Source organism: Motacilla alba, chromosome 1 (assembly GCF_015832195.1).
Source record: "Motacilla alba alba isolate MOTALB_02 chromosome 1, Motacilla_alba_V1.0_pri, whole genome shotgun sequence".
NCBI classification, from domain to species: domain Eukaryota; kingdom Metazoa; phylum Chordata; class Aves; order Passeriformes; family Motacillidae; genus Motacilla; species Motacilla alba.
In genome coordinates, this window is record NC_052016.1 from 74540580 (window position 1) to 74567699 (window position 27120).

General features: G+C 41.2%; 1 protein-coding gene across 10 annotated transcripts in view; it reads right to left on the bottom strand.

Annotated features, from left to right (window-relative positions):
- Positions 1-27120, bottom strand: part of KLF12 (Kruppel like factor 12) — a 230993-nt gene that overhangs the window by 13656 nt on the left and 190217 nt on the right. For all 10 annotated transcript variants that reach the window (XM_038133346.1, XM_038133364.1, XM_038133292.1 and 7 more), the window contains one exon: positions 7288-7445. In XM_038133346.1, coding sequence (XP_037989274.1) covers positions 7288-7445 — 158 coding nt within the window. The remainder of the gene's footprint in view (positions 1-7287; positions 7446-27120) is intronic.

Consider the following 27120-nt stretch of genomic DNA (forward strand, 5'->3'; position numbering starts at 1 on the left):
TCCACTGTGTTTATCAAGAGAAATACTCATGTTTCTCAGTAGGAAACTTAGACCTTCTTTTTATTTCTTGAAAAAAAACAAAAACCCCAAACCAACAATGAAACTTGTTGAAGAAATAATAAAAAAACCCCAAACAAAAAAAATAACTCAAGGCTCCAAGGGATGAGCTTGGTCTCACAGTTTTGCACAACTGATTATTTGGTGTTTGCACTGGGCTAGAAGTCAGGCTCAACCAGAGGATGGGCACTGCTGTGCTGAGCTGTGCGGAGAAACAGAGTGTTAAAAAACCCACCTCTCATTTAAGTGAGTTAGAAATGGAATTGAGCTTCCCAAAAGAAGATATACCAATTTCTATCACAATAAAAATCAGATTAAATATATATAACACTTAAGAAAAATATCAGCTGGAAAAAAAAAAAAAAAAGAATAAGAAGGGACAAGGGGAAAGCTCACTAATGTGACCAAAATCCCACTATTTCATATCCTATGTGGAGAAAACACTGAAGTGTAGAAAATAACTCCTCATCCTACACAGCTTTTATCAGATCTTTTTATGTTCCCATGAAACAAGAAGTTTTTGTAGAATTTACCCATGTTTCTAACTGCTTATTTGCAAAAAAGTGAAGAGCGAAAACACTAATTTTCAGGATCTACCTCTTGTTTGCTTTTATGCATGGAAAAAAAGAGAAAGCAGGAAAGAGGAGAACCAGAACAAAACATTTTTTAAAAAGCTTTTATTACTCTTACTTGCAGTTTTGAGCATGCTGCACTCTCACAGACTGTGTTTCCGATCCAAGGTTGCCCTGACAAGGACAGGATGGGCACGAGCAACTTCAGAGACACTTCCCAAAAAACATGGGTTATCACCAGCAGCAAATTATTGTTCCCTCTGCTGGGGACTGAGTGGGCTGTAAGAGTTGGAAACCCTGTACTGTGTATTTATTCCTCCAGGTCTGGGTGCAACATCTGGGAAAATATTTGGAAGTAGTGGGAGTAAAGACATCTTTCTTGCCTTCATGGCACTTCAGGGCTACACATGGTAGACCACAATCACGCCAGAGACCTCAGATGAACTGCAGTTCTTTGGAGGTAGAGCATTAAGTACTAAAAGGTTGGCTTAGAGAAAAATCTTATTCTGCATAATGAAATTATCATTATTCCCTCGTGCCACACACAGACAAAACACATATGCACCCCATATTTACAAAGTCAAGGGGCACTGTTGAAAATATTTTTCATAACCTTGAGACTGTAAGTAATCACAGACGCAATTAGACTCGCTTTCCCATCAAAGTGCCTTGGAATAACCACACGGGCACTCTTCCATATCGGCACAGCATCAGACCTACAATGCAGAGGAATGACTCCCTGTGTGTAAGGTGAATTCAGAGCCTGCAAAACGTGCCAGAAAAGAAATCATTTAACTTTCCACAGAGCAGCTATTGGAAGAGAACTGCAGGTACAAGCTCCTTCTGTATGGACACCTGCCTGTAACTAGCTGGGCTCAATGATCTCACTACATCCAGAGGTTCCTACTTCTACATCACCTTTCTAGGCTGTGGTGGCTTTGGTGAGCCTGCCCTTACACCGCTGGTACACACTGCACCAGCAGACAGCTGCTCTTACATATATTTCTGTCCTGAAATGTGAAGCCCGCCACATCAATGGGAGTAGGCTGAGGTTTCATTTATTAAATAATCAGTTTATCTTCTAAAGAGAAGCTGCATGAAGAAAGAGCAGAAAGGCTAGAAAGGAAAAATTCTGTGAAATATACTCATTTTCACATTGGAAAGCTCTACTGTTTATTGAAACTGGCAGTAAATTTTAAACACTAAAAGAAAGTATTTCTTACAAAATAAAAGCATCACCCAACACAAACAGACCCTCCTATTTTACTTAAAGCAAATTAATTTTTAAATTGGCTTTGTTTATTTAAATTCCCAGTTTCTGAAACAGCATATGAATCTGCTTTTGGAGGTTTTTCCACTTGACAGATTTTCATGGTACAGGAAGAGCTCAGGGACAAGGAGAACATAGGACACAAGAAAGAAAAGCTGAGGTTTTAAAGAGTGAGTCTGGCGGGTAGTTGACAAAGAGGTGTCAGAGACCAAAAATCTACACAGTTCAAGGTAAATCCAGACAGATTATTTAAAAATGTTGCTTCTTCCCAATATTTGTCTAAAGAAGGGATTACAAATCTGTAAATATCTCTCTGGAACTTATAGTTAGCAAAAGGCATTAAACAGACCTTAAAAAAACAACAGGTAATGAATGGAGTTTTAAAACCTACAGAACAAAAATAGCTTTTTTGGTGCCTCTGACTTTTTAAGTCCACTCTGAAAGCGCTCAAAGGAAAATGTGAACAAAGACTAATGACAGGGCCCCTTTCATATTAAAATAATATATGGAGCAACAGTGAGTGAGAGGAATGCAATGTTTGAAAAAGCACAGACTAAATAAAACACCCATGTACTCACTAGTCCTCTCTCTTCTAGGGTGGTGTCTCAACAGCTACAAAGGAACATGTTGGTGAGGGAATGCTGTCATTTTCTCAGGTACAAATCTGTACTTCTGAGATGTTTACTGTCTCCATGTAAAACTGCTGAGGACCCCTTGACACTGACAAATAGGTTTCATTACGTCTGTGGCAAAGGTATTTGCTCTCATCCTTCAGGAATGATATAGGCGTTGATCAAGGACAAAGCACCAAACAGAACACTAAAACAATTCACTTGCCCTGGGGGCTATATTCAGCCTGGCTCTGCAAGAGCCTGACAGAGCAGCCCCTCTAGTGCAGCAGCAGCACTGGGAAGGGTGACTCAGACCCAGGCCTGACTGGGGCAGGATGAAGAGCAGCAGTTGCAGCCCAGTATCTGAGTCCCACAAAAGTGCTCTGGTTACAGACCTTGGCCTCTTCCACTCCTCCCAGACAGGAGCAAAGCCATGCCTGTGGATATATGGTGCCTACACCCATGGATTAAATCCATTCTCACTTCATGCTGCCTGGAAAGTCCCAGGCTTTTGCAGCTGTTGACCCCAGAAAGCCGCACTGTCACGTTCTTCCAGAAATTTTTAACTAACAACTGAAATAAGGTTGCACAGGAATACAGAATGCTGATTACTACTACAGTAAATGAAAATCCTGCAGAGGTGAGAGATAGGGAACAAATCTCTTGTGTTTCACACACTAATATTATGTCCCACATTGCCTCAAAGCAGGCATCTTCTTTCTTTGTTGACTTCTTCAGGATGATTCATACAATGTTTTAAACTCCTTAGGCTTCTCCATGTGCTAAGGGGGTAGCCATGATGAACTAGAACTGGATTTAACCATGAGCAACTTCAGATATTAACATGTTCATACAGTAGAAAGAACCAGTATTCCTCAGTCTGTAGGACTCAGATGTTATACTGGAAGTGTCAATAGCAACTTTAGTACTGCTTAAAAGGACTAAAATAGCCACTACAGATCATAAAACAGCATTCTGACTTGTTTTCTTCTCCAGGTTCAAAGTAAAAGCAGCAAAGTGAAGAAGGTGGGTCCCACCAGGGGTGTACAGGTGCACACCCCTTGGAAACAGCATTCACACTCTCCCCATTCCTGGGGCCAGCACCAGCACCTGTGCCAAGTGCAACACAGATGAACACAAACTGGGAATGCAACCCATGGCTGCTGGTTTTTCCATTTTTAAAGATTATTCCTTTGTGGAGTCACACATTAGTAATTTTCTTTAAGTTCACTGAAGCAGAAACTAGCTCAATGCAAGTCCAGTGAGCCAATTTCTCACAGTTTCTCCTTGCAGAAAGAGTTGATAAACCTGAGCTGCGAGATTGCCTGCAAGCCCTGAAGGCCCTCCATCACACCTGATACCTCCTGATAGCTTTATTTGATGATCTGGCAAAACAAAAACAAGAAGCTGATACTAGAAAGAGAAATTTAATACCAGTGCTAGTGCTTTAAGCAATGCTCTATCAGAGGTTTCACTCGCAGATTTCCCAGTCAGAGAGACAATACATAATTCAAGTCCGCCCCCCAGTGGACTCCGTGCCCACACCAGCACACCCAGTTCTGAGGACGCTGGCAGCAAAGATTGAGGAGCTAGATGACAGCATACTTAAAAAACACTAGGAGTTACTCCAAGAGAATTAAATTCAACTGTTACCATCTATAATACTGCGTTTCTGGTTTCCTTTAGGATGAAAAGAAGTATACCTTCCAACCAACAAATCTGTTCATCCTATGATAACACCACAATGTTTTTCCTCCTGAGTCTAAACTACCGTGAATGTTTCAGGGGCTATGCACACAAAATAATGTAGTTTGGAAAAGATCTTTAAGATCATCGAACAAATGCAAAAATAAAAAAAGTTCTCAAACACATACTGCTTAGGTAAACAACTGCCAGCAAGATCAGCCTGCCCAAAAAAAAAAAAGGTACAGATTATGCAATGCTGAGTTTCTGTGATCTTTTCTCAGAAGGTTTCCTACTGAAACTTGCTCACTCTTGCATGCATAGCTGTCATACTTCATTTATACTTATCCAAAACTGCACTAATTACTGTGGGTCATACGTGAATAATTAACTTCTTTTGCCTGAAGCAAAAGTAAAGGCCAAGATAAAAAAATGCAAGATGAGATTATTACATGGCCAAGTACAAGATGAGTATGCTCATGGCCAAGGCTACATGTAAGTCTGAATACACCAACTTCTCATCAAGACCTCTGAAGTGTCCTGCAAAACACATTTAATTTTAACAGCATGACACAGGTTTTCTCACTGGATCCAGTGGCTAAATTCAGCACCGACCATTTTTTTCTAGACTACACTTGTTTCATCATGCCTGCTGCGATGTCACTATAAAGCAGTTATCAGCTGACTATTTAACAAAGGTTTTTGATTCAATGTTATTTTTCTTATTTCCCTGAAGTAATAAACCAACTACCAGCATGACTACAAAACAGTTCAGGCAGTTGTATGTTGGTGTGAGAATTCATTTCAGTCAACTCACAGTCTGGCAGGTATCCGGGCTTCCTCTGTACTCTGCAGTGAAAGAGAAGCACCTTTGCAAGCCAATCTCTGGGTATAACTGAAGAAGGAATAACATGCCCCAGAGGTGCCAATCCTTCTTCTCTGACTACCCAGAGATCCCAGACAGATAGCACAGCCTTGACACCAGCTGCCAGGGAACCATGGCTGGGGATATGGATCCTACGATTACAGCAGGTAGACAAACTCCTTTTGTGCTGGTGGAGAGCTACCTATGCTTAAACTGGGATTTACCTACATGCTCTCAACCCTTCAGTGCCTGCTTCTGAGCACCCTACGTGCACAGCCTGAGATTCAGTAGCGTCGACTACCTAACACTGATTAGGGTGCATCACCTGCAAGCACCGGTCTGCCCCATGAGATCAGTGACAAACTACAGACCTCTGACAAATATAATTCTCAGTGATTTAAAATGTCACGGCAGAAAAGAGACTTTTCTGTTTCTGGGCTGCCTTGGGTGTGACATTTCTGACGTTGTCCACATCTAGTTTGGTAACTCACATGATGATTGCTTATACTCCTGGGCTGGCTGCCAGTCTGGCAGGATAGAAAAGAGTGAGTTCCCTGTGGTGTAAGCAGATAAATGGTATTTTTGTTTCAAACCAAACCCTCTATGGCTCTTCTTTGCTGGGCTCTTTGTCTTTGAATCTGTTACAGCTATGTAATGTTCAAAGGGTGATACAGGCCAAAAAAGAAACAACACATAAATCCAGCAGGGAGAAGGAAAATGGCAGTAGGGTTAGACTGGGATAAAAGAGGTAAAACAAGAATGACAGAAAATGGTGACACGGTAAGGGTATATAAAAGATATTAGAAGGTAAGGATATATAAAAGATATTAGAAGAGTGGGATGAAAGACCACATTTAAGATGGGAAAGAAGAGGGAAGACGAAAAAAGAAGACAGGACATGACAAATAATGAGAGAGCAGAAGGCTCATTTTAATGGGAAGATATGAAGAAACCAGGAAAATTGGCCTGGAAGGAAATGTCATGAAATTTCCAGATCACCAGAACATTTCTGTTGTTTAAGGAAGGGACTTGTACCTTACAGAACTTGTTTTAGTATGGGATATTAGGATGGAGCTTTGTTTCATCCTCCTCTCAACAAAAGTCCTACCAGCCAAAAGACATACTGGAAAAAGTGATGGAGATGCAATCTCAATTGGAATGGAGAAGCCTTCCTTAATTTTCTAAAATAATATGTCATACTCTTTAGAGTACATCAAATCACAGAAAGCACCAGCAGATTCTCAGCAAAGAACACCATTGTCCTATACACTGGATAAACACCATCTTTCCTCCAAGGAGTTACAGGAATGCTGCAGTCCATTAAGAACAGAGAGATCAATAAATTTAATTTAAGCAAATCAGCATCAGAGTAAGGAATAGCACTGAGGCTCAGAGTGTTCTGTTCACTGCCTTTCCAGCCATCCAATCAATCCCCATTTAGACTTGCTCTTGGTAACTTCAAATTGCTGCTCCTGAGTTTATCCACAATCAAATTAGAACTATTACACATCACTGCTTCAGCTACCCTTACATTCCTGTCATACAGATTAGTAACAGCCCATAAAGTTAATAAGGACACCAGGTATTGACTGAGTGTTAAGTATGGTCACCCCTGAATGGGGCCCAGCTCCTCTAAGCATCTCTCCTGCATCTCTGCTGTAGGCATCTAGTGTGACCTACTCTCATACAGTGATGACTTCCCTCACCAGTATGGAATATGTGCCTCTGAAAGCCTCCAGAAAGACATATTGAGGACTTGAGTTTACCCTTGAATTGAACTGAAGGATTTCAGGAGCTCCTGGCATCCAAAGGCTACATGCATAAAACCAAGTAGTTTCAAAAGAAACAGGTCTGTAGAGTGAAAAAAGTGTTGCTGAAGATTCACAACTACACTATATGCTCTTGAGGGTTTTCCCTGGACTAGCTCTGGTTGGTCCCAAGCAATGACCACACTTTGTATGTTGAAGCACAGCAAGTATGTCCCCAGAGGCCACTTTTCTGTTGAGTTTCATCTAAGAAGAGTCTGGTTGGTGCTGCCACCAGTCTTGTGCTGCCAAGAGGGGATGACACCTGATCTGCACCAGAATGCCAATGCACTCACAGACATCTCTGCTATTCAGGTACAGGCTGTTGGCTCTCAGTGTAGGATGACAAGCCCATTATGCCCTGAACTGGACAGAAGGGCACCTGCTTGTCTTAACCACAGTGCACAGTGCCAGCAAATCTTACCTGTGTGCGTTCTCCGGTGAGCCTTCAGGTGGGAGCTTTTTGTGTATACTTTGTTGCATCCCTCAAAGTCACACCGATGGATGCGCCGCTTCCTGGAGTCTGGGGACTCAGACCGCCTCTGACGCCTTGTGCTCTCAATACTGAACGGTGAAATTGAACTGAAAAACAGAACAGAAGCAAAAAAATGAAGCAAGACCATGGTGTGTAGCCTGGGCCCCAAAAAATCAGCTGTAACAAAAGTGACTGTGCTAGAAGCAACATAAAAAATTAATTATCTATTTCCCTTTCAACATTTTGACACAATTAGTGCTCGAACTAGAGCATATTCTGCAGTATGAAATAACTGAAGTTTTGATTTTTGGGGTCATTGCCCAAAAAAACCCCACCATGATACTTGAAATACTGCTCCAATAATGAAGCAGCCTGACTTTATCTGAGCTCTATTTCTATTTGACATGTGTCCAGGTACAAGCTCACTGAACTGTTTTCTAAACAAGTTTATAACATAGCCTCCATAACTTCTCATTGACAAGTTTAAATAGATAAAAAGCCTGAAACCTTTTATGAAAACGTGTTTCCAGTACCTAGATCTGAACTATAGATCCTCACATTAGGCCAAACACCTGTTGTTTGCTTGAATACAGACTGCTAACAGATCCAGATTACCCTGCAGCAGTGATTTTTCCATTTTCTCATTTAGCAGTTCTCAATCTATCATGTGCAAGCCAATGAAATTTATTTTCTTTCAGACCACTGATAAATGAAGTTTAACAACAAGGCCAGAGAACAATCCCCACAGAAACACATAAATGCTTATCAAAGAGACTCCATATACAGCAATGTCCTGTAGCCTATCAGTTACCCTAATTTTAAGCAATTAAAAATACAGCATTGCAGTAATGTTACGTTAGTTTCTAAGTACAGTGTGTGCTGGACCTATTACTTGAAAAAAGCCTTGCTACCGCAATGCATTTGGCTTAGTTAGATACATTATTATCAAGTTGGAAGGCTGTGATTCAAACCCTCATTGACTGCCAGTAATCACCCAGCCATAAATCATTATTAACTGACCATCCTATCAAGCTCACTATGATTATATTGCACAGCAACCACCATCACCCACAGCTACAGCAGACTGTTTAGTTAAGTCCTGGAACAACTCTGCTCTTCATCAGGTTTCTGGGGCTTCCCAGGTTTATTGACATTCGAGGTAAATGGGCTACATGCTCATTAGCCTACTCTTTTAGACTCTTTAAGATCAATCTGAAGGAAAAGGATGAATCTTTGGGGAATCCACGGTACCAAGGCGGGCATTTGAAAGGAGCACTGATGTTGATGCATCTGCTGGGAAGCACCTCTGTTAACACTGACCTGCAAGCTCCTGTCAGAGGAGCTCCTGCACAGCTGTACACAGCTGCACAGCTGTAGCTGTTACAGCATACACTGAACTCAGAGCTTCCCAGAACTTGCTGAGGACTACTCATATGGGGTTAAAAGTTTGTGTGAAGCATCTCACACCATTAGCATGGGATTTCACTGATGTTCTAATTCTCTGCATACAAATCTCTAAGCCTTGAATTAGTGGTAGTCCAAATTATGCATTTTTATTATTGTTTAAATATTTTCATAGTACAATCCTAATTTGAAGCACTAATGAGGAAAAAAAAAAGTACTTTCTTTCTGAACAGTACTCTTTTAACACATATTTATATTTTACCTACAGGCAAGAGATTCTCCAGATTAATTATTTTTGCCTATAATATGATGCATGTAAACAGATGTGCAGAGAATTCCTGGAATGGAGATAGAAGTGGACAGAGAGCCATAGTAACAACATCAGCTGGCACAAATGGTCCCCAAGAGAGTAAGAAATATTAGCACTTAAACTATATGACTGGAATACAGATATGTCTAGCTCTCTCAGAAATGGCTTAGGAATTGCATTTAAGCAATTGCTCTGAATCTCAGAACAAATAAAAGTCCTGGGTTAGACAATTCACTGAGAATGGTTTCACTACTCCAGTAGGGTTTTTTTTTGAAACATCCCACCAGCTGAAATAAAAGCAAACTTGTAAATCAAATGTTAAAGCTCAATACTGAACATACAAAATCCAGTGCTCAAAACTAGGAAATCCTGATCTTTAAAAGTAAATATTTGTGAATCTTTTTTTCTGCAAGCAACTCATGAGCTGTCTTAAAATCCTATTTTGTAACAGAGTGTTCAGATCCTGGATAGTAGAGCTCATTTAAATAGGAGGAGGATCAGGTTTAAAATGCTGCTGCAATTTCCAGCTCTGAGACAAACTGAACCTCGAGAAGAGTAAGCACCTCGTAAAAAGCTATTTGTCACATATGAGAAAGTGATCTCACTGCTGGGAACCGTTCTGTGCTTTCCTGGATATTTATACAAAAGAGGATGGCACAGAGCAGTGCCATGAAGGTGGCACACGATCAATGCTGCTGCTTTTTAACTGGATTGCTCCCTCTTTCTAAAAAGTAGCATCCTACTTATCCCACAGGAGGTGATGAATATTGTCACCCTCCCCTGAGAGCTTCACAGTCATCGCCTGCTCAGCACAGCAAAGAGAAAAGCTCTTGTCAGCTAGAACCAGCAAATGTCACCTCATGCCTTCCCTTCGCAGCCCTGCAGCATAAATGATGAACTAACCAGCAGAGGAGACCCACATGGCAAGTAAGAGCATATGTCCAAGGTGGCTTTCCTCTGCCACTTCAACTCCTGTGGCATAGGGGGACCTCCAGTGCAGACATGTTCAATGGTGGTAAAGGAGCCAAAATCTACCTAACACCACCAGCTTGGTTTTAGCCTTGCAAAAGCTGTGTGACTTTAAATGGAGATATCACCAAAGACCCTAAAAAAGCACAAAGTGCTTTTTTGAGCTTCCTCAAGTTAGTCCCTCTCACCATAAGTTCCAGATGACTTGTTGATGTTCTTTCCCTTTGCCAGGCGAACAGGAAAGGGACACCTTCTCCTTTCTCAAGCAATTTCTATAAAATACCCTCACTGACCACACAGACAGCAGGAAAGTCCTCAAAACCACATTTGGTGTCTTTTGAAGGCCACAGGGGCTGTGTCAGGTGTCACTGGTCAGGACAGGTTTCCCAAAACTACTGTTTGATGGCACCATGGTAGACAAAGACCTTGAAATGTGCCAGGGAATTCACAGGGATTTATTTTTTCAACTAACTTCCTTTTCCTTTTTGTTTAAAATTATATAAAATAAATAAAGGAAAAACAGCACAAAAAAGACCACAATGTCCCTCTTCCCCCAACCAAAACCCAAACAAACCATATAGTAGCAGCCCCTTTCAAATTCAAGTGAGCCCCCAGCAACTGCCCAGAGGGAAGACTTGGAAACCTGTCATCAGCCAAGAACTACCAGGGTACCCTGAGGAGGAGCTGCCAATTCTTCTGTTAATGGCCACGATCTCAGGCAGCCTTTAATGCTCAAGGTAGGCTTTTGCAGTAGGACTGATGCCACACTTAACAGCTCAGCAGGATATATTAAATTACTGCTGAAACATGAAGTTTGAAAGATAAATTAACGAAGAAGAAAACCAGGTTCTGACCTGTCAGCTTGATGTTTATTTATCTGCATCTCTAAAGCCAGTGTAATTTGTATGTTAGTGTAGAAATTGTTACACCTAATGGGAATCCTGGGAGACTGCTGGCTGCCTTCATGAGCCACTGCAAGACCTGCAGTCAGTAGGGTTCGTAGGCAGAAATAAATAAAACCAATGCAAGCATTTAGGGTGATTTATAAAAATTCAGCCGTGTTACTTCCAGTTAGAAGTGAAAATATGCATCTTTGCAACTCACACATGGCCAAGTCTCTCTGATACAAAGAAGTCTGCAAAACCAAACACCGACTAGGGCTTCACCACTAGATGGCCATCAAGTTCTGCTGAACGGGACCTGCACTGCATGAGATGTGGATCACAACAAACCTGGTTGCAGGATTATTTTTCCTTTCTATGAATGCTGCCCATGACTTCCCAGATGTTTTGCCTCTGTTGTGTGTAGACAGTGAATAGCCCTTGGCACAGGCAGTAACACTGTTAAAAACCACATGTAATGGGTGTCTTTATACTGATCCTGTGTTTTCTGAGCAATATGCCGAGCAGAGCTGCCTGGGGAACACGGTTTGTTTATTAAAGCCTTGAACTGTGTTCAGTCTCGTGACACACCACCAGTCCCTGCACGCTGGCTGCTCCCCACTCACAATGTGCTCAAGTGCACTCACCCTGTGGCAAACACACAGGGTTACCTTTGGCCACCCAAGCACGAGCTCCTGGGTGCTGCTGGCATCCCAGTGAGGCAGCCAAGGGCTGCCTGACACGGCCAGCAAGGAGCGAGGGACGTGCAGCAAGCCACGCTTTGCTCTTTGCTCTACAACCCCAAACAGTGTCCCAGCGTAGCATCCTCATCCTTGTGATTACCATTTTTACTCCTCCTTGGCCCCTCCACTATGAGCTCAGACTCTTTGGCAACACATCCTGCCTGCCTCCAAACTGCTGTAGAAGAGACACCTTAGGTAAGGTGACAGGGGGCTGCATTACCTTCCTCTCTAGCTGGCCCTGTAGTTAATGGAGAGACTTGTGGTTGCACCCTAATAACAGTCTGTGGCTGCTAAAAGCAGATGCTCTCTTCCCTTTGGGGTGAGACCCAGGACGTATCAGCCGTGTCCCCTCTGCTCTGGCTACTACGGGAAGAAAAACCAGATGGGGCTCACGCCCGTGCAGCATCTGCTGAGCCTGGATGAGGGGCTCAGCAGGCCAGCCCGTGAAACACGAGTTGTGGTTCTCTTGAGCTTCTCAGCCCCTGGGCTCCGAGTACAGAATTTGGTTGAGATGGCACATCAGGACAGTCCCACTCTAGCTGCTTTCTGCTGTGTTGGCATTGGCACTTGCCTGATTCTGCAGCAAGCCAGGGCAGGACCCACAGTAACAAGAAGAAAGTTCTGCCAAAAAAAATCTTAGAAGCTTTTGGTAGCTTGACTCCCTAAGTAGGAGAGCGTGCCAAGTACCTGCACTGACATATGGCAGAGGATGGGAACCTGTGGCCATGGGTTAGGGGAGTGTCACCACCCCTTTTAGTGGCAACCAGCTGTGACTACCACAGCTTCCATGTAAATTCAGAACACGTGTGAAGAAATCGAGAATGTGCACATAAGTGATCAAACTGGACAATCCAGCTTTTGTTCCACAGGAAAGTTGCTTCTTGTAATATTTGAGTATAATAAAGCACACAGAAAAATAACCACATAAACAGACAAGCTGAAAACAAAAACTGATATGACCATGTTGAATAACTATGAGCTGATGATGTGCTTTGGCAATACATGATAGAAGCACTCATATCCCACCCTCAGTTCAATTTTGGACATGCAGATATTTACAGGTTTTATGTTTCTAAGGGAAAAATATGTCATTATACAAAACTCAAATGTTCAAATAATGTATAAACTTAGCAATGTGAATCTTTACTTCATGAAACATGCAAAGCTTCTGGGTCAGCCTGTAAGTTATAGTGATTAAAAGTGCAGGCAAATTAAATAAAAGCAGAAAACTAGAATACTACACGCTTGCATTGACATGGTAATGAGCAGTTGAAGAAAATCCTTGGATCTCTAGCACTTGTTCAGTGTTCAAAGGGAACCAGGGCTGCAGAAAGAAGCATCATGGGTTTTGGCTGCTTAACATTTATAGAAACTAGAGCTGTTAAGTGACTAACTATAGACATAATGTTTTTAAATCCCAGCCTTTGGATTCAGTGTGGGATGGCACCCCCTGGGCACATTGAACAGCATGCTCACACACCCCCACGGCAGCTGGCAGTCCTTTGGTTCTCAGGGCAGCTGCCCACCAAGAACCATCAAAAGCAGGGATGACCACAGTCCCAACACCTTTGCTTAGATCCTCTGGCACTTTTCTGAATGAACACACCCACAGCAGCACACCACACATTCATGGAGCAGATGTCACTTAAGATAAAGTATCTTCTATTAGTTAAGACCTTAAGTTTCACATGCTAACAGATAGGTGAGTACTCTGTGCCTTTTTGAAAAGTGGCTTTGAATACCATTTCCCAGATTCCAACTCACAATTACTTTATTTTGTAGCACCTTTCCACATAATGCAATTTTATTTTCTGGTAGGCCATGTAATATTACCAGCCCACTCAGGATAGTGGTAACACTACACACTACACCATGAAGAAATATGACATGGATTTTATTTCTCATTACAGTTTATAAAACTCCTTCTAGTAGTCAGATGCCAAAAACCTACTGTATGAAAACATAGTAGGTTTTTTTGCTATAAAATGCTTAAATATCAGTACCATCTCCTGATAAAAATCTTCACTCAAATATTTATTAAAAAAAAAATACATAGTTGCTTCTGTCCCCTGTTCATAAAAAGATGCACATGTGTACATACACATGTATTTTTTCTCCTCTTTGATTCTTAGATCCTATTTCATGTTTCATGAAAGGCAAACACCTGCCTTAGGAATGCTAGACATTAAAACATATCAAGCAGTACTTAAGGTGATCATAAAAGGAAAATACGTGCTACTCTTTTATTAGCAGCAGTTACTTCAATCACTGTACTTTAAGGTGATGTTCTATTCGAAATTATACTTTTTGTCAAGAAAGAAAGGAGGAATTTGGCAGCATACACAAACAGCACACATATGAAATGGGAAAATTACATGGATAAACAAGACAGAGATAAAAGAAGATTTGAATACATTTGGTTCAGAAAGTGCTTGAGCTGGAGTGAAGCTGCACAAGCAGCAGATGGGTAGATGGGAGTAGGAGCACAGAAGTTTCTTCTGTTATGCTCTGAACTAGATGTCCACCCCGGCTGCTGCCAGAGGCAGTACCCTGGTAAAGAGGATCCTCTGCTCCAGCTCCATGTGGCCATTCCTATCCAAGCTGTTATATTCCTGACCTGGGGAGTCAGCAAACAAAACACCCTGCACATCTCTGACCTTGACTTCATCTGCAACATTTACTGTTGAGACCAGATGAAGGTACTTGAACTGCTGAGCTGCCTTGCAAACCTGAGTGTGCCAGAACATTGCTCTGGCTGGGGTGGAAGTGGAAGCACAACTATACATGGAACAAACTTCTGGCAAAAGGAAAGAACTTTGGGGCCTACTAAGAAAAGCACTAAGGTAAACCACAGCACACGTTACCAAAACTACTGATCACTTCTGCTACCAGCTGCGTTAAGCTGAGACATTTGTTTGATCTTTCCGATCTATATTCGTGCTGTGGGATCCAGGAGAACTTTCCAGCCCTTAGGATTTGGTTCTGAGTTGCATTCCAGCTCCACAGTGGGCTGAGACCCAAATACACACCCTATTCTTCTCTTTCATGCTGCTTCTCTCTTCTGGCTTTCTAAGGAAAGGAAGCTGGGCCAGAAAGCATCTCTGACATGCTCCAGCACACCCCCCAGATCTTGTGACTGAAGGACTGTAAAGCACTTCTGACAGAGAAAACCCACAAATCAAATCTATGATGAACTCTGAAATGTCATAGGAAACAAACCCACTGAAACTTTTCCATCTATTTTACCCTTATTAACCCACAAAGTTTTACCCTACAGAGCTAATGTGTAAAAAGCAAAGGAATTACATGCTAACTACCTTGCACCTAGGCATTGCCTACATTACTAAAATGTTTCTTCTTGGTTTTGAGAAAATTCATGGCTGCATGATAACTGGCACTACTACATCCAGCAGCAGCCAAACCTGGGCAACAGCAACTCCCACACAGCCCTACTGAATTACTGAGATGCTCCTTAACAAGGATGAATTGCATGTTTCTCCTAATATGCCAGAGCAAACAGAGTTTGTTTCTACCTGTAAATGTTTTAGAAACATTTGACAGGAAATCTACTATGTTTTACACACAGATTAAACATTTTCAGTAATATTAAATATAATTCTGTTTCACTGCTCTGCCTTTCCCTTGGTTTGGACAGATGGACTCATATTAAGTGAGACACTTGTCCTTAGGTTTTGTCAGAGATTCTGAGGTGACACATGACAGCAGTTTACATATGTTTAAAAGTATTTTTCTAACATGTGCATGTTACAGAGGATGCACAGCTGCAATATTGAACCTTCCAGCTCATCAGGATGGCTGAACAGAGTGCAAAGACTGCTCTGGATGTCAGAACCCATGTTAACACCTCTTTTTTTACCATGGTGTATTGTCATGTCTGTCATTATCATAAGACAAAAACTCATCTGTCGAGGGAACTATAAATTTTCTGCTCAGCAAGGCTCTTCGGAGGTAGACCAAGTTGTTCACAGTCTTGTCCTGTTTAAGGATGAAAATGTTCTAAGATAGATAAAAACCAAAAAAACCAGCAACCATTTTCTGGGCAATGAGCTCCACTGCTCAGCCATGCTCATATTCTAAAGAGAGTTTCTAATGAATGCTTGTTTTTTCTAAATAGTTCCTTCCTTACAAGGTGTTTCTAGTCATAAACACATGTATCTACACATTATAATGAAAGACTACTAAGTGATCATGAGCTAACATAAACCTTCACTTCTCTTAGAAAAACCTCCACAATTAGCTTACTTTGCTTTAGCCTGATGGCTTTTTCCTCTACAGAAGTGAAAATTCATGTAAAAAAGGAAACCTCAAGCAGTGGGGAAACATATCTTCACAATGAACTTGCAAGTGGACTAAAGTGCATGGGCAAGGGTCTGTTCTTTGGATCTGAAGACAAAGCATCGTATATCTTCTTGAAAGCAGGAATAATTCCTGAAATCCTGTATGCCACACATGTTTGATGCATGCTAGTTCAGGCCTGAGAGCTGAACCTGGTCTAGCAGAGAAAAAGCATCTTATTTTGTCCCCTCCTTTCCGAGCTGGCAGAACAGCAGTGATCATTCACAGGATCTGCAGCCGCACTAACTCTCCCTCCAGACACAGGCTGCATCAATGCCAAGTCTGTTCTTTCTTTTTTGTTTCCTTCTAAACAGAGCAGAAAATTGGGTAACTGAGCACCTACAACTCAGCTCTAAGATCACAGGGCCCTGCTTTTTACCTCTCCTGCTGCTGATTCGTACTTTTTCTTCACGCTTTTCTGGCAACACAATACAAACAAGCTTTGTCAATACTGGTAATCTCAGCAGAAAATTATTTAAAAAGGGAAATAAAAATTACTCTGTTACAGACAAAGGATGAGCTGAAATGTTCATCATGAAAATAAGATGAGTATGTACATATATGCATGTCTTTCACCTTTGTTCTGGTTATTTGTTCCAAGAGCACAGACCCTCCCCTTTCTAGTGCAGGACTCTTTAAATGTTCTACCTTGCTCTCCAGATTTCACTTTCTTCTACTATCTCTAATTCTGATTCTTCACACTGTACAACACAGTAGTCAGTCCCAGTGACTGTACAATGACAACTCTTGCCTGTGCATCCACCTCCTCTTGTTGGTTGGAGTAACAAATGTAGTGGTGATTAAAAATTCTCTGCTCTGTATCCTTAGCTGACAAAATTGCCACTAGCATCTTGCCAAGTCAGTGATATTAAATGAGGACATTGTTTCTACTGGGACTGAAGCTCATGTGAATGACCTTTACTTTCTTCCTGTTCAGAAGGGTTATTACTGATAAGCTAAATATTTGATTACCCTAGATACCTATGTGAAATGCAATTAGGGGCGGTCATCTGTCATACTCTGTGTCATCAAGCAGATTTTGTTAACTACTAAATGGTTGACCACACTGAAGGGTGCATTTTGGTGTTTATATATTTATTTATGTAAAGACAGCCTGCCATCCCCCAACAGAAAGCCATCTCAGAAGACAAGATTTTTTATGCCCCACAGCCCTTTACAAGCTCCTGTGTGAAAGTATATATTGCCAAGTATTCATCTATAACTGAGATAATATAACCACCATACCTAGGAAAAAAGAGACTAAATACTTTTGTTGATTTGGTGGACAAAAAAAGTTACTGAGTGCAAGACCATACTTCAGGGATTTGGGTTTCTCTTCCTAAGATACTTTCTAATCAATAAATTCTGAGATTTATAGTGTTGTTTGTTTTGTTCTTCCAGAGCACCCTCTCGTATTGAAAGAAATTTTTAATAAAAGAACAAGAGAAAAACACCCTATAAATCTAAGCTGTACCACTCAAGGGCTCAACAGATTGTGTTACTAAGCATTTTCATTAACAAGGAATCCTGATGTATTTATTTTACACATGAAGTCAGCTTTTCTGTTCAGTATGCTACCCTGCACCTGGCTTTACAGCCACACGTATCAATGATTTATTCCTTCATTTGGATTACGAGAGCCTTGCCACATCTTCATGGCAGTTTTGTGTTTACAAAACAAAGTAGAGTGAGGTCCCAGTGCATGAACAGAGCAGTAATACACTACTGCAGTATGAAGAAAACCTACTATCTCTCCTTGCATCTGTGGTTTTCCACATCTATTTCTAGCAACAGTCTCACCTGAAGCAATGTTCTGGGCTTCACCAGGCCCAGCCTCTCATAGTACTTTCCCAAGGATTGCCACTTCTTTTCTCTTAATTTCTCCCCTCTTGCCCCAGACTTGCTACCAATTCACCAGTTGGAAACTGTCTCTCTAGAGAATCAAAGGGCCAGGTTTTGTCACTGAGTGTCATAGTTTACAGAGTAGAAATTTACACAGTTGTAGTTTCTGTATTTGCTAGTATTTGGAACATTTCTGGTGGCTTCATCTGTACCCCTGATAGAAAGTGTTCCTGAAAGCTGCAGAAACCAGTCAGGCATACAGCTTCCAAGAGAGGGGAACTCATGACTACCATCTATGAGCTGGAAGAGTTACTGCATCTTTTTACTGGCCTTGCACAGATCTGTTGCATCATGTGGGCAACATTGCTTTTCTTCTCCCTCTTACTAAAATCAACCCGAATTCCACTCAGCAAATAGTTAGTCTGTGGTAAGTAGAGTTTTTCCACTTGTAATTAATTATGCAGCAGAGCACTAATGTACTTTTCACATATATCAAAAAGCCAAATTTCAACAATTCCTTGTTTATCATTACACCAGCTCACCAGCCACAATGATATCCAGCTTGTACACAGGTCTCAAAGCCTGGCAAAGCTCCCATTCTCTTCAGTGCAGTCAAACATAGGATTTCCCAACAGAAGGAAACCAGAGCACTGGTTTCCTGAAAACCAACCAAGTAATGGTTTCCTGAAAACCACAGTTTTCATGAGCTGGTCCTCTTAACACTTCTGCAACAAGGCAGAATTGCATTTGGACTCTCAAGTCTCATGAGCAAGGCAAGATTTGACTAAGACAAAAATTTCTTCTGTAAGCAGGCATATGACCATAGTTTACATTTAGTGCTGGAAATACATATTTAACACATCTGCTTGTCACAGAAATTGTTCCAGTTGCACTCAGAGTACAAAGTCTATTTTTCCTGATAAATACACCATAACACTTTTCCAAGAGCCTTGATTAGGCTGGTAGCCAAGAAACTCCACTTCTCTGGGCTTCACTGGGTCACGGTGACTTCATGGACTTGCTGTCATGGTCATCCACTTAAAAAACTAGGTGGCCCTCACTGTGGCTATTCCCTAGTCAGGGATAACTACCAACATCTTTAGGATGATAATGACCTTCTTTAGAAAGGCAAGAACAAAATCCTGATGGCTTTTTGCCATCAAAATAAAGCTCAAGATTTCACTTCATGCATGCTCCATCTCTGCTAAAGCAAAAACTGAACTGAGAACTTGGGTGTTTATATTCACTATTACTTTGTATGTGAATTTATGCAGGAATTTAAACTGGGTAAGATTTAAATGAAGTTGCTTCTTCGGGTTTTTTTGAAATGTAACATAATGCCTTCTACTGGCAAGGAATGTTTCCCCACTGGTAAAAGGGCATATGTCTCCCCTTGAGATGTCAAATATTCAACTATTTGAGAAAAATTATTCTGCTATTTCCAACAGACATTTCATGTTCTGTTCAGGAAAGGATAAAAACATACAAAGTTGAACATGCTTTGCAACTATCAGATTTTTTACTTGGCCCTTCCCTACACACTAGCAACAGGGAAAAATTCCATGTTTACAGACTGGATGAAATAAATTTTACTTCACTTCATCCCACAGTAATTAGCTAGGTTAATCACCTGGTAACAATGCTGCCCAACAAAAGAAACAGAATTCATAATCATATAGGACAGTAGTTAAATGAACTTTTTTAACAGGAGGTTAAATGGCCACCCTTTTTCAGGTTAGCAAACTTTTTCCTTTGTTTTGAAATTGTCTCAGGGATGAGGGAAGGAACCAAGTTTCCATCTATGCAGAAAAATCATCCTGTCACCAGCAGAATTTCTTGCAGCATCCTAGTACTGGAGATCAGACATCCTTCACCCACATGATGTTCCTTGTCCTATTTAGAGCTACATAATATTTCCATGGCGTCATTATCAATACTTGATGTATTTATTATTACACTACCATCATTATTACTTATTTTCACACTTGGAAGCACACTCACATTACAAAGGAAACCTTGCAAAGAAGCAAAGAGAATCTGCTCTCTTGGAAGCTGAGATCCTTCCCAATTTATCTCCTACAATGCTGAGAATCAAGGAATGGTAACAATGGGACATTCCATTCACCTTGCTAATTTATGCATATTGCTCATTAGCAGAGGTCGACACATTTGAGAGGCTGGAAGACAGAGCTCTGAATTTCAAGTATCTTAACTGTGCAGTCAGCAGAACTGGTCTAGGACCCAGTGGTCCCTTGTTTGTCACAGTCTTCCTGCACATATTAGCCCAAAGCCAGATGTGCTGACCCAGGATGCAATTCATTCATCTCTGGAATTCCTGATGCTTCCCTGAAAACATTTATTCTCCCCAAACTTCACCAACAGGACGTTTGGCTTAATAACTTAAATCCACATCAGGATTCATTTAGTTCTACTTTTAAAATTTCCATTTTGGAGAAAAAAACCAAGAAAATAGCCACACCCACTTCTAGATATTTTCCCTTTCCTAATCTGGTAAGATCTCTGCCTGTTTACTATATGAGATTTGACAAACAGTATCAGTCACCAAATAAAGCATCAGCTAGTGCTGCCAATATAGTAATTAAGAACAACTAGTGTGCTTACATTCAAGCTTTTATGGGAGAAATCGGAGTCTGTTAAAATCTAGCAAAACTCAGCTCTGCACATATGTTGTTTTGCTTTGTTTTGTTAAATGGGATGGAACATACCAGAACTTTAAAGATCAAAAAAACACCCATAATTTCCTAAAACATTTGGAGCCTTCACATGCAGTAAAAAGGGATAATTATCAAAGCATTTTGCTGTCACAATTGTTCATTTGGAAGAGACACAGGAAAAAAACAACCAAATCCAAATCCAAAACTCCCAGCATAACAGAACAGCATTGCTGTAACTGCAGTAAATAAGAGAAAGTGTTAGACAGATGGAGCGGGGCATCAGGGTGGCATTCAGCACGGGATCAGATGAGACAACAATGGCCATCACAAGCCACCGCCTCAGTAAGACCAGCCAGACATGTCATCCTGTCAATGGGGTCCCCATACCCCATGAGCCCTATGGAGCCACCTCCACTCTGGGCAGGGGCCCCTGCTGACACTGCCTCGCACGTGAGGGTGACTGCTCAAGGCACCTTGTGACACCTCTTCCACAGAGGTGAAGAAACACATTTCAAGGGGCAGAAAGAGCAGGCCTCTTCCTTTCCATCCCACTTCTCATTTCTTTGCTCCATTACATACTTGTACCCTACACAGAAGGGATAGAGCAAGGAGGACTGTTGTCACAGTCTGAAGTAGAGTTTGGCACAGGAGCACAATCTGGACACACAGCTTGATGTGCTAAGCATTCTTTTCAGGAGTATTGTTTTTGGGAAGACATTCATGTCAATTACATCCCTAAATCCTCTTTGGAAGCTCCCATTTCCAAGGCCACTTTCTCCCCCTTCGCCTGGGTAGGTAAGTGGAAGTCAGTAATGAGTTTCATATCAGCTGTAACAGCAACCACAAAATCCCTTTCTCATTTACATCTCACACTTGGCCACTCAAATGCAACCATATGAGTTACACAAGCATAGGTAGTGTTTAATACTGATAGAACGGATTTTTTAATAGTAATAATGTTAATTAAGTGTGACCTAGAAGCATCTTGTGGCACGACAAAGTCCCTCTCCTGCCATGCACTCGCCCCACAGCAGGCACAGAATGAAGCTGTAGTACTTCTGCCACTGTATTTGCTCCAGGTAGTGTTAAACAGCTTTGTTCCCTGGACAGTTATTTCTTGCTCTTGTTAGAGTCTTTTATACAAAAACAAGCTGTCTGAATTTCAGTATATTTTATGTTCAGTAAATTATAGTCATTTTCATAATATCTTTAAGCTTTTCAGTGGCTGATGGCCTGGCAGGTGGACCTTTTGGACCCTTTTGTACTAGAAACCTGACAAATGTCTTCTGGAAAAAGCAGGCAGGGAGAGGGTATGTAAAATCACAGAATATCAGCCAAACGAGTGGTGCATAGTGTGCTGCTCTCTGCTGCACACCAGGATGGTAAATCCTACTGTCTCGTTTCTGTGACAAAAAATTGAGCAATAACAAAAAATTGACCAGTGCTCTTCTGGTTTTGTGACAGGCTGCTTTTATTTCAGCCTCTTGAGTTCAAAGAGCAGAGATGTAGTTTACACAGATGTCCCATGGGTGAGCTTGTATTTCTGAAGGGCTGAAGTCTAACCCTGCCCATCTGAAAGCACTGCACTTAAAAGCCATTTCGAAAGACAACTCTGTTATGAAGTCTCACATTATTTCAATGCCCATCTTATTCAACGATACCCTTTGAAAGTATAGACAAATTAAATGCACAGCTTCTCATTAAAGCAATGTGTTACATTCTAAGTAATAGAGCAAAGACAGGGAAAGGAGCAAAACATGGCTTGGAGCATCAGAGCTCCATGCACATGATTTTTCCTGGGTGTTCTTAATCCTGCTCTGTATGATCTTTGTGGGGGCAGTTGTGGGCATATTACCCCTACCTCCTCTCCCTCTTCCTCCAGCCACCACAGTATCAGAGTGGTATGATCTTTCTGGGACTGGACTGAATCACGTGGCTGTACGAATGCACATATTTTCCAGGCAGAAGAGTAAATGTTAGCACTAAACACAACCAGCAAATGCTGGAAGTAGGTAGTAGAAAACATCAGAAAGTAACCTGTCCTCATTTTTGTCTGGGCTGTAAGTCAGAAATGCTACTTTACTGTTTGCAATGATTGGAGTGTTTCATCCTTCAAGTAAGTGCACATTTTAGGTGAGTATCATTAGGAGAAATCCTTACTGACACTAATATGGTGATGATGCCTATGGTGCTACTTCATCCTTTTCTACCACATTCACATTACCAGACAAAATGCAAGCCAAATACTGGCATGGGATTTCTAAAAAATCTCTTAGGAAAATGTTAGATTTTCTTTTTCTAAAGTAGTGATTAAAAAAATAATTGAATAAAGCAGTTGTGTGGCCAGACTGCTTCCGCTCTGCTGGCAAACCTGCCAGAAACTACAGGCTCCCAACTCTGGGACAAAAGAGCCATTATAGACCAAATATTCACAGCAACTCAAAGCTGCTACCTCATGCTCTGGCAGAAGTCCCTGAAAAAGGTGGTGCTGTGATTTATGTGGCATTCAATGTTGTTTTCAAGACATTCACTGAACTGAAGAAGCACCATTAGAATACATCAAGCACACATCAAAACCCATCTAAATCAACAGTGGCTGAAAATACATCATGTGCTTGACATACAGTAATTGACACGTCATATTTTATTTGACATTTCAAGGACAGTAGCGCCTATTGAAATGGAAACACAGTAATAAAAATATTTTTTTACTTGAGCTAACCAAAATCTAACAGTGCATTTTGATGAAGAGCTGTTCACTGAATATCAGAAGAAAAAAAGAATTAAAACAGTAAAATCTCTAATGACTCAAATTATGAAACACAGAAGAGTCAACTTACAAGAAAATAACTCTACTAACACATCATCATCTCGAAGGAAAATTCTGGTCACACTGGCTAACAACCTCCTACTCATTGCCATGGAGCCAGCCATCATTTCAGCCATCCCTGTCCACTCCCTTTGCAGCTCTGCCTGGGTTTAGGTCTACAACTAAAACTGCCAGGACTATCAGCATGACAACTGACACAGAAACATGGATTAGCATGATGGGAGTACAGGGAGCCATGCACACAGCATGGGTCACGCTCTTTTTCCCAGCACAGACAAGACATTGCAAGGCAGCAGAATTTTGAATCACATATGCTTCACCTGACACCTCATCCTCTCTCCTGAAGGCAGCTGCACAGGGACATCACCTGTAATAACAAAGGTCCTGGAGGACATCTTGAGAGAAGAAAGGGGGATGTAATATAAACCATTCAAGGAGCAGCAGCCACATAGGCTACTCTTTACAACAGCACTAGGAGATTCCCTCAAATTCAACACTCAACAAATTGAGAGCTCACTGTCACACTTTCTTCTTTCCCACTTATAAAGATCACTCACAAAAGGTCCTTATATTCTCTTCCTTCTCTTAAATAACCTAAAGTGTTTTTTTCCACCATATGTTGTGATGCAAAAGTAAGGTGCTGAGAGTTTTTTAATTGAGGGCTAAACTGACTAAATTAATCTGCAGTCACTGCTTTCACCTAATGCATGCTGTACAGTCTTAATTGATTATTTCTTGTTCCATCTTCTCTCCATTTCCAAGACGTGAAGTTGCCCTGAACTGCTGTTCAGTCAAGCCAAATATATTTAACTCTTTTACTTTCCCCTCTCAGCTACACCCTCTAGCAATCTAAGCAGTTTGCTGCTTCTCTCAGGTTTTATTTTGATTTGTGCACGTACTGAATGCAGCACCCTTCCCTGAAATAATGCCACATTCCCACCAAATGCAGGACAGGACCCATGTGCTCTATGTGTAATCTAATGATATTACATTGTGTGGATGCCATGTAGGAAAAGCCATTGTAAAGGAAGATGGGTGGCCAGAATAAAGAGTGTAGCAAGCACGCAGAAACCTAAAATCCCAGTAAATACCTGCTGTGATGTATTCTTCCCCTCCATTTTTTTTCCTTGTAAGCTTTTACTTCAAAGAATGCAATGAAATTATTAATGAATAAATGTTCAATCTGTCAGAAAACACAAACAAACTAATTTACCTGTTTTTTTAAACTAAGGTTTTCATACATTCTGAGATGTCTATGCCCAAGTAAGAAAGTAAACAGAAATCTTGCGTTAGTGTAGAATTTTATCAAACTAGAAGCAGGAAAAGGAAATTGAGAAGGCGGTAATCACGTTAGGCCAGCAAGCAGAGAATTTTAATTCCCCCACAACCCTCAAAAAGTTTTTGGTGAATCTTTTTAATTGTAGCAACTACAAAGAAAAATAGTATGAGTAATGTGTCGCATGTCTAATTCTTCTTTAAGAGCTGTGGAGAATTGAGCAAGGTAGAGAAAGATACAGTGCCAGAGTTTCATTTTAGGCTTCAGAATTAAATACAGAGATCAAGTAATTCAAAGGACATGAAAGAAAAAAGACTTCATGTACTTTGTGAATTTAACTTCTTCTTAATAGTTGTGTCTAGGCTGCCATAACAAGACAAGAGCATACTGGGGGAAAATGGAAAAAGACAAAACTACTAACGAATGTGAAGTCATTTTCAAGACTCAAAATAGGATAATTCAAAGAACTGAGAACAAAAAGGAAGAGTAACACTATAAAGCGATTTTTGACAGCCCTCTTTTTAGGAAGTGGCTGAGCAGATTTATCAAAGTATGTGAAATGCCTGATCTTAAGCTGAACCTCCATGAAAATAGAATCATATTCCTTTCTGTTCATAGGTCAAAGAAACGCTGCCAGCACCAAAGGAAAGGACAAAGAGCACTTTCTGATTTTAAATTAGGGAGTGCTCCGTGTATAGACACAAGCGCCTCTATATATCTAGCTAAAATGTGGTCCCTGAGCACAGAGTGTGTTTACACATTTAATTGACTAAAACTGAGAGGTCAAAGTCTGAATAGCTGAAAATTAAAAGAGTATTCAATGACACAAGTGAAAAGGAGGGCTAAGAGAAATATATAGAGAATGGAAATATGCAAACTTACTCAAAATGCTTTTTCTAATTAACAGCTATATCAAGGCTCTGGAAGTAGGATTCACTAGAGATGATTTGACATAATGATCCTGTAACAGGTATCTTTTCTGAAAGCACACACAGAACGAAACATTAGGGCACAGTATTTCAAGCCTGTACATGCCGTGCTGAGCCCAGTTCTGCTCTGCTCTACCTGATGTCTGTCCTCTTTCCCCTGGCCCTATCTACAACCCATCAAGGAGAATGAGGCTGTTCCACCACCCTGCAAAGCCATACATCAGGGATGGGCCATTCTCATACATTTAAGTCAGGACAGTCTGCTTGAAATGCCATACTTCTACTCCTACATGCATGCAATGGGATCCATCACTTCAGGAACTGGATGGGATGTGCTGCTTTGTGGCAATGGCTGTGCTATTAGGCAGCTTGCTTCCCAGTCCTCATGAAAACATGAGCTTCTGCTTGCCTCACAGCAGGAGAGCACAGGTACCTGGTCTCATCAACAGTGTTTGCTTGTTCCTGCAAGCTTGGACTTTGGTAGGGTGCTGCCTTGATGAGCGAGACTGGCCTTGTGCAAGAGAGTTTCTCTCCCCAAAAGGATCCATCATGGATCTTTCCCTGGGGCTGTGAAACTGGATGATGAGGAGCAGAGGGAGCAGCAAAGGAGACAAAGACAACTGAAGGCATCAAATGTGGCACAGGAGAAAATGTCTCTGCCATTGTTCCAGTTTGAGGTGCAAGTCTTCAAGCTGAGCAGACTAAGGTCATTAATTCTAAGTGCAATTATGAGAGGGAAAAGTGTAAGATAACTAAACGAGCAGTTCTTCTTTTTGGTTTTTGAATCCAAAGTCACAGCCTTATTCCAATCAACTCCACATTGGGCCTTTTTGTGCACCTCCATCCCCCCCATTAAGCTGCCTCCTGTTGTGCATGCTAACTTCTCAATATGGTGTTACACAAAGGACTGAGAGGCTGGAGCTGAAGAAAAATCTGAGGGGGAGGGCACAAAGGAGATGAGAAAAGCCCTGCAACACCTCAGTGGGGAGAGCCCCTCTGTGTACATCCTTTTACACACAGGCTGCCTTTCCATCCATACTCCCAGGATATTCTGCAAGCCCTTGTAAAGAATACCATCAGCTTGGAAAGTACTGAGCAGACTTTCTAAATCAAGCAAGAACAAGCAAAAAGACACTTGTTGGGTTAACAAGTCCTAACACAGACCACAACTCTCACAGCATCCTTACATGTACTCTTCTAAATCTAATTTGCTTCAATGCAACTACGTACAGAAATACAGCCACAGAAGGGTTAAAAATCAGGTCAAATATTAAGTTGGCCAGAAAGCGGCCATGCCACCTTAGAAGCTCATCTTCTAACTACCTTGGTTACCTGCTACACACATACTTTCAGGTCTGTTGCCATGTTACACAGTTTGTGCTTTAAATTTAAAGAAAACTCAAAACACCTCAACAACTCAACTGGGACATTAGGTGAAGTTTGGAATTTAATACTGTATTATAAAATTAAACATTTTAAAGGCAAAAAGTAAAACTCAGGTATTTCTGCATATCCTAGCAATATCATATATAGGAATGAAAACTAATGAAAACTACATCATGCTGAA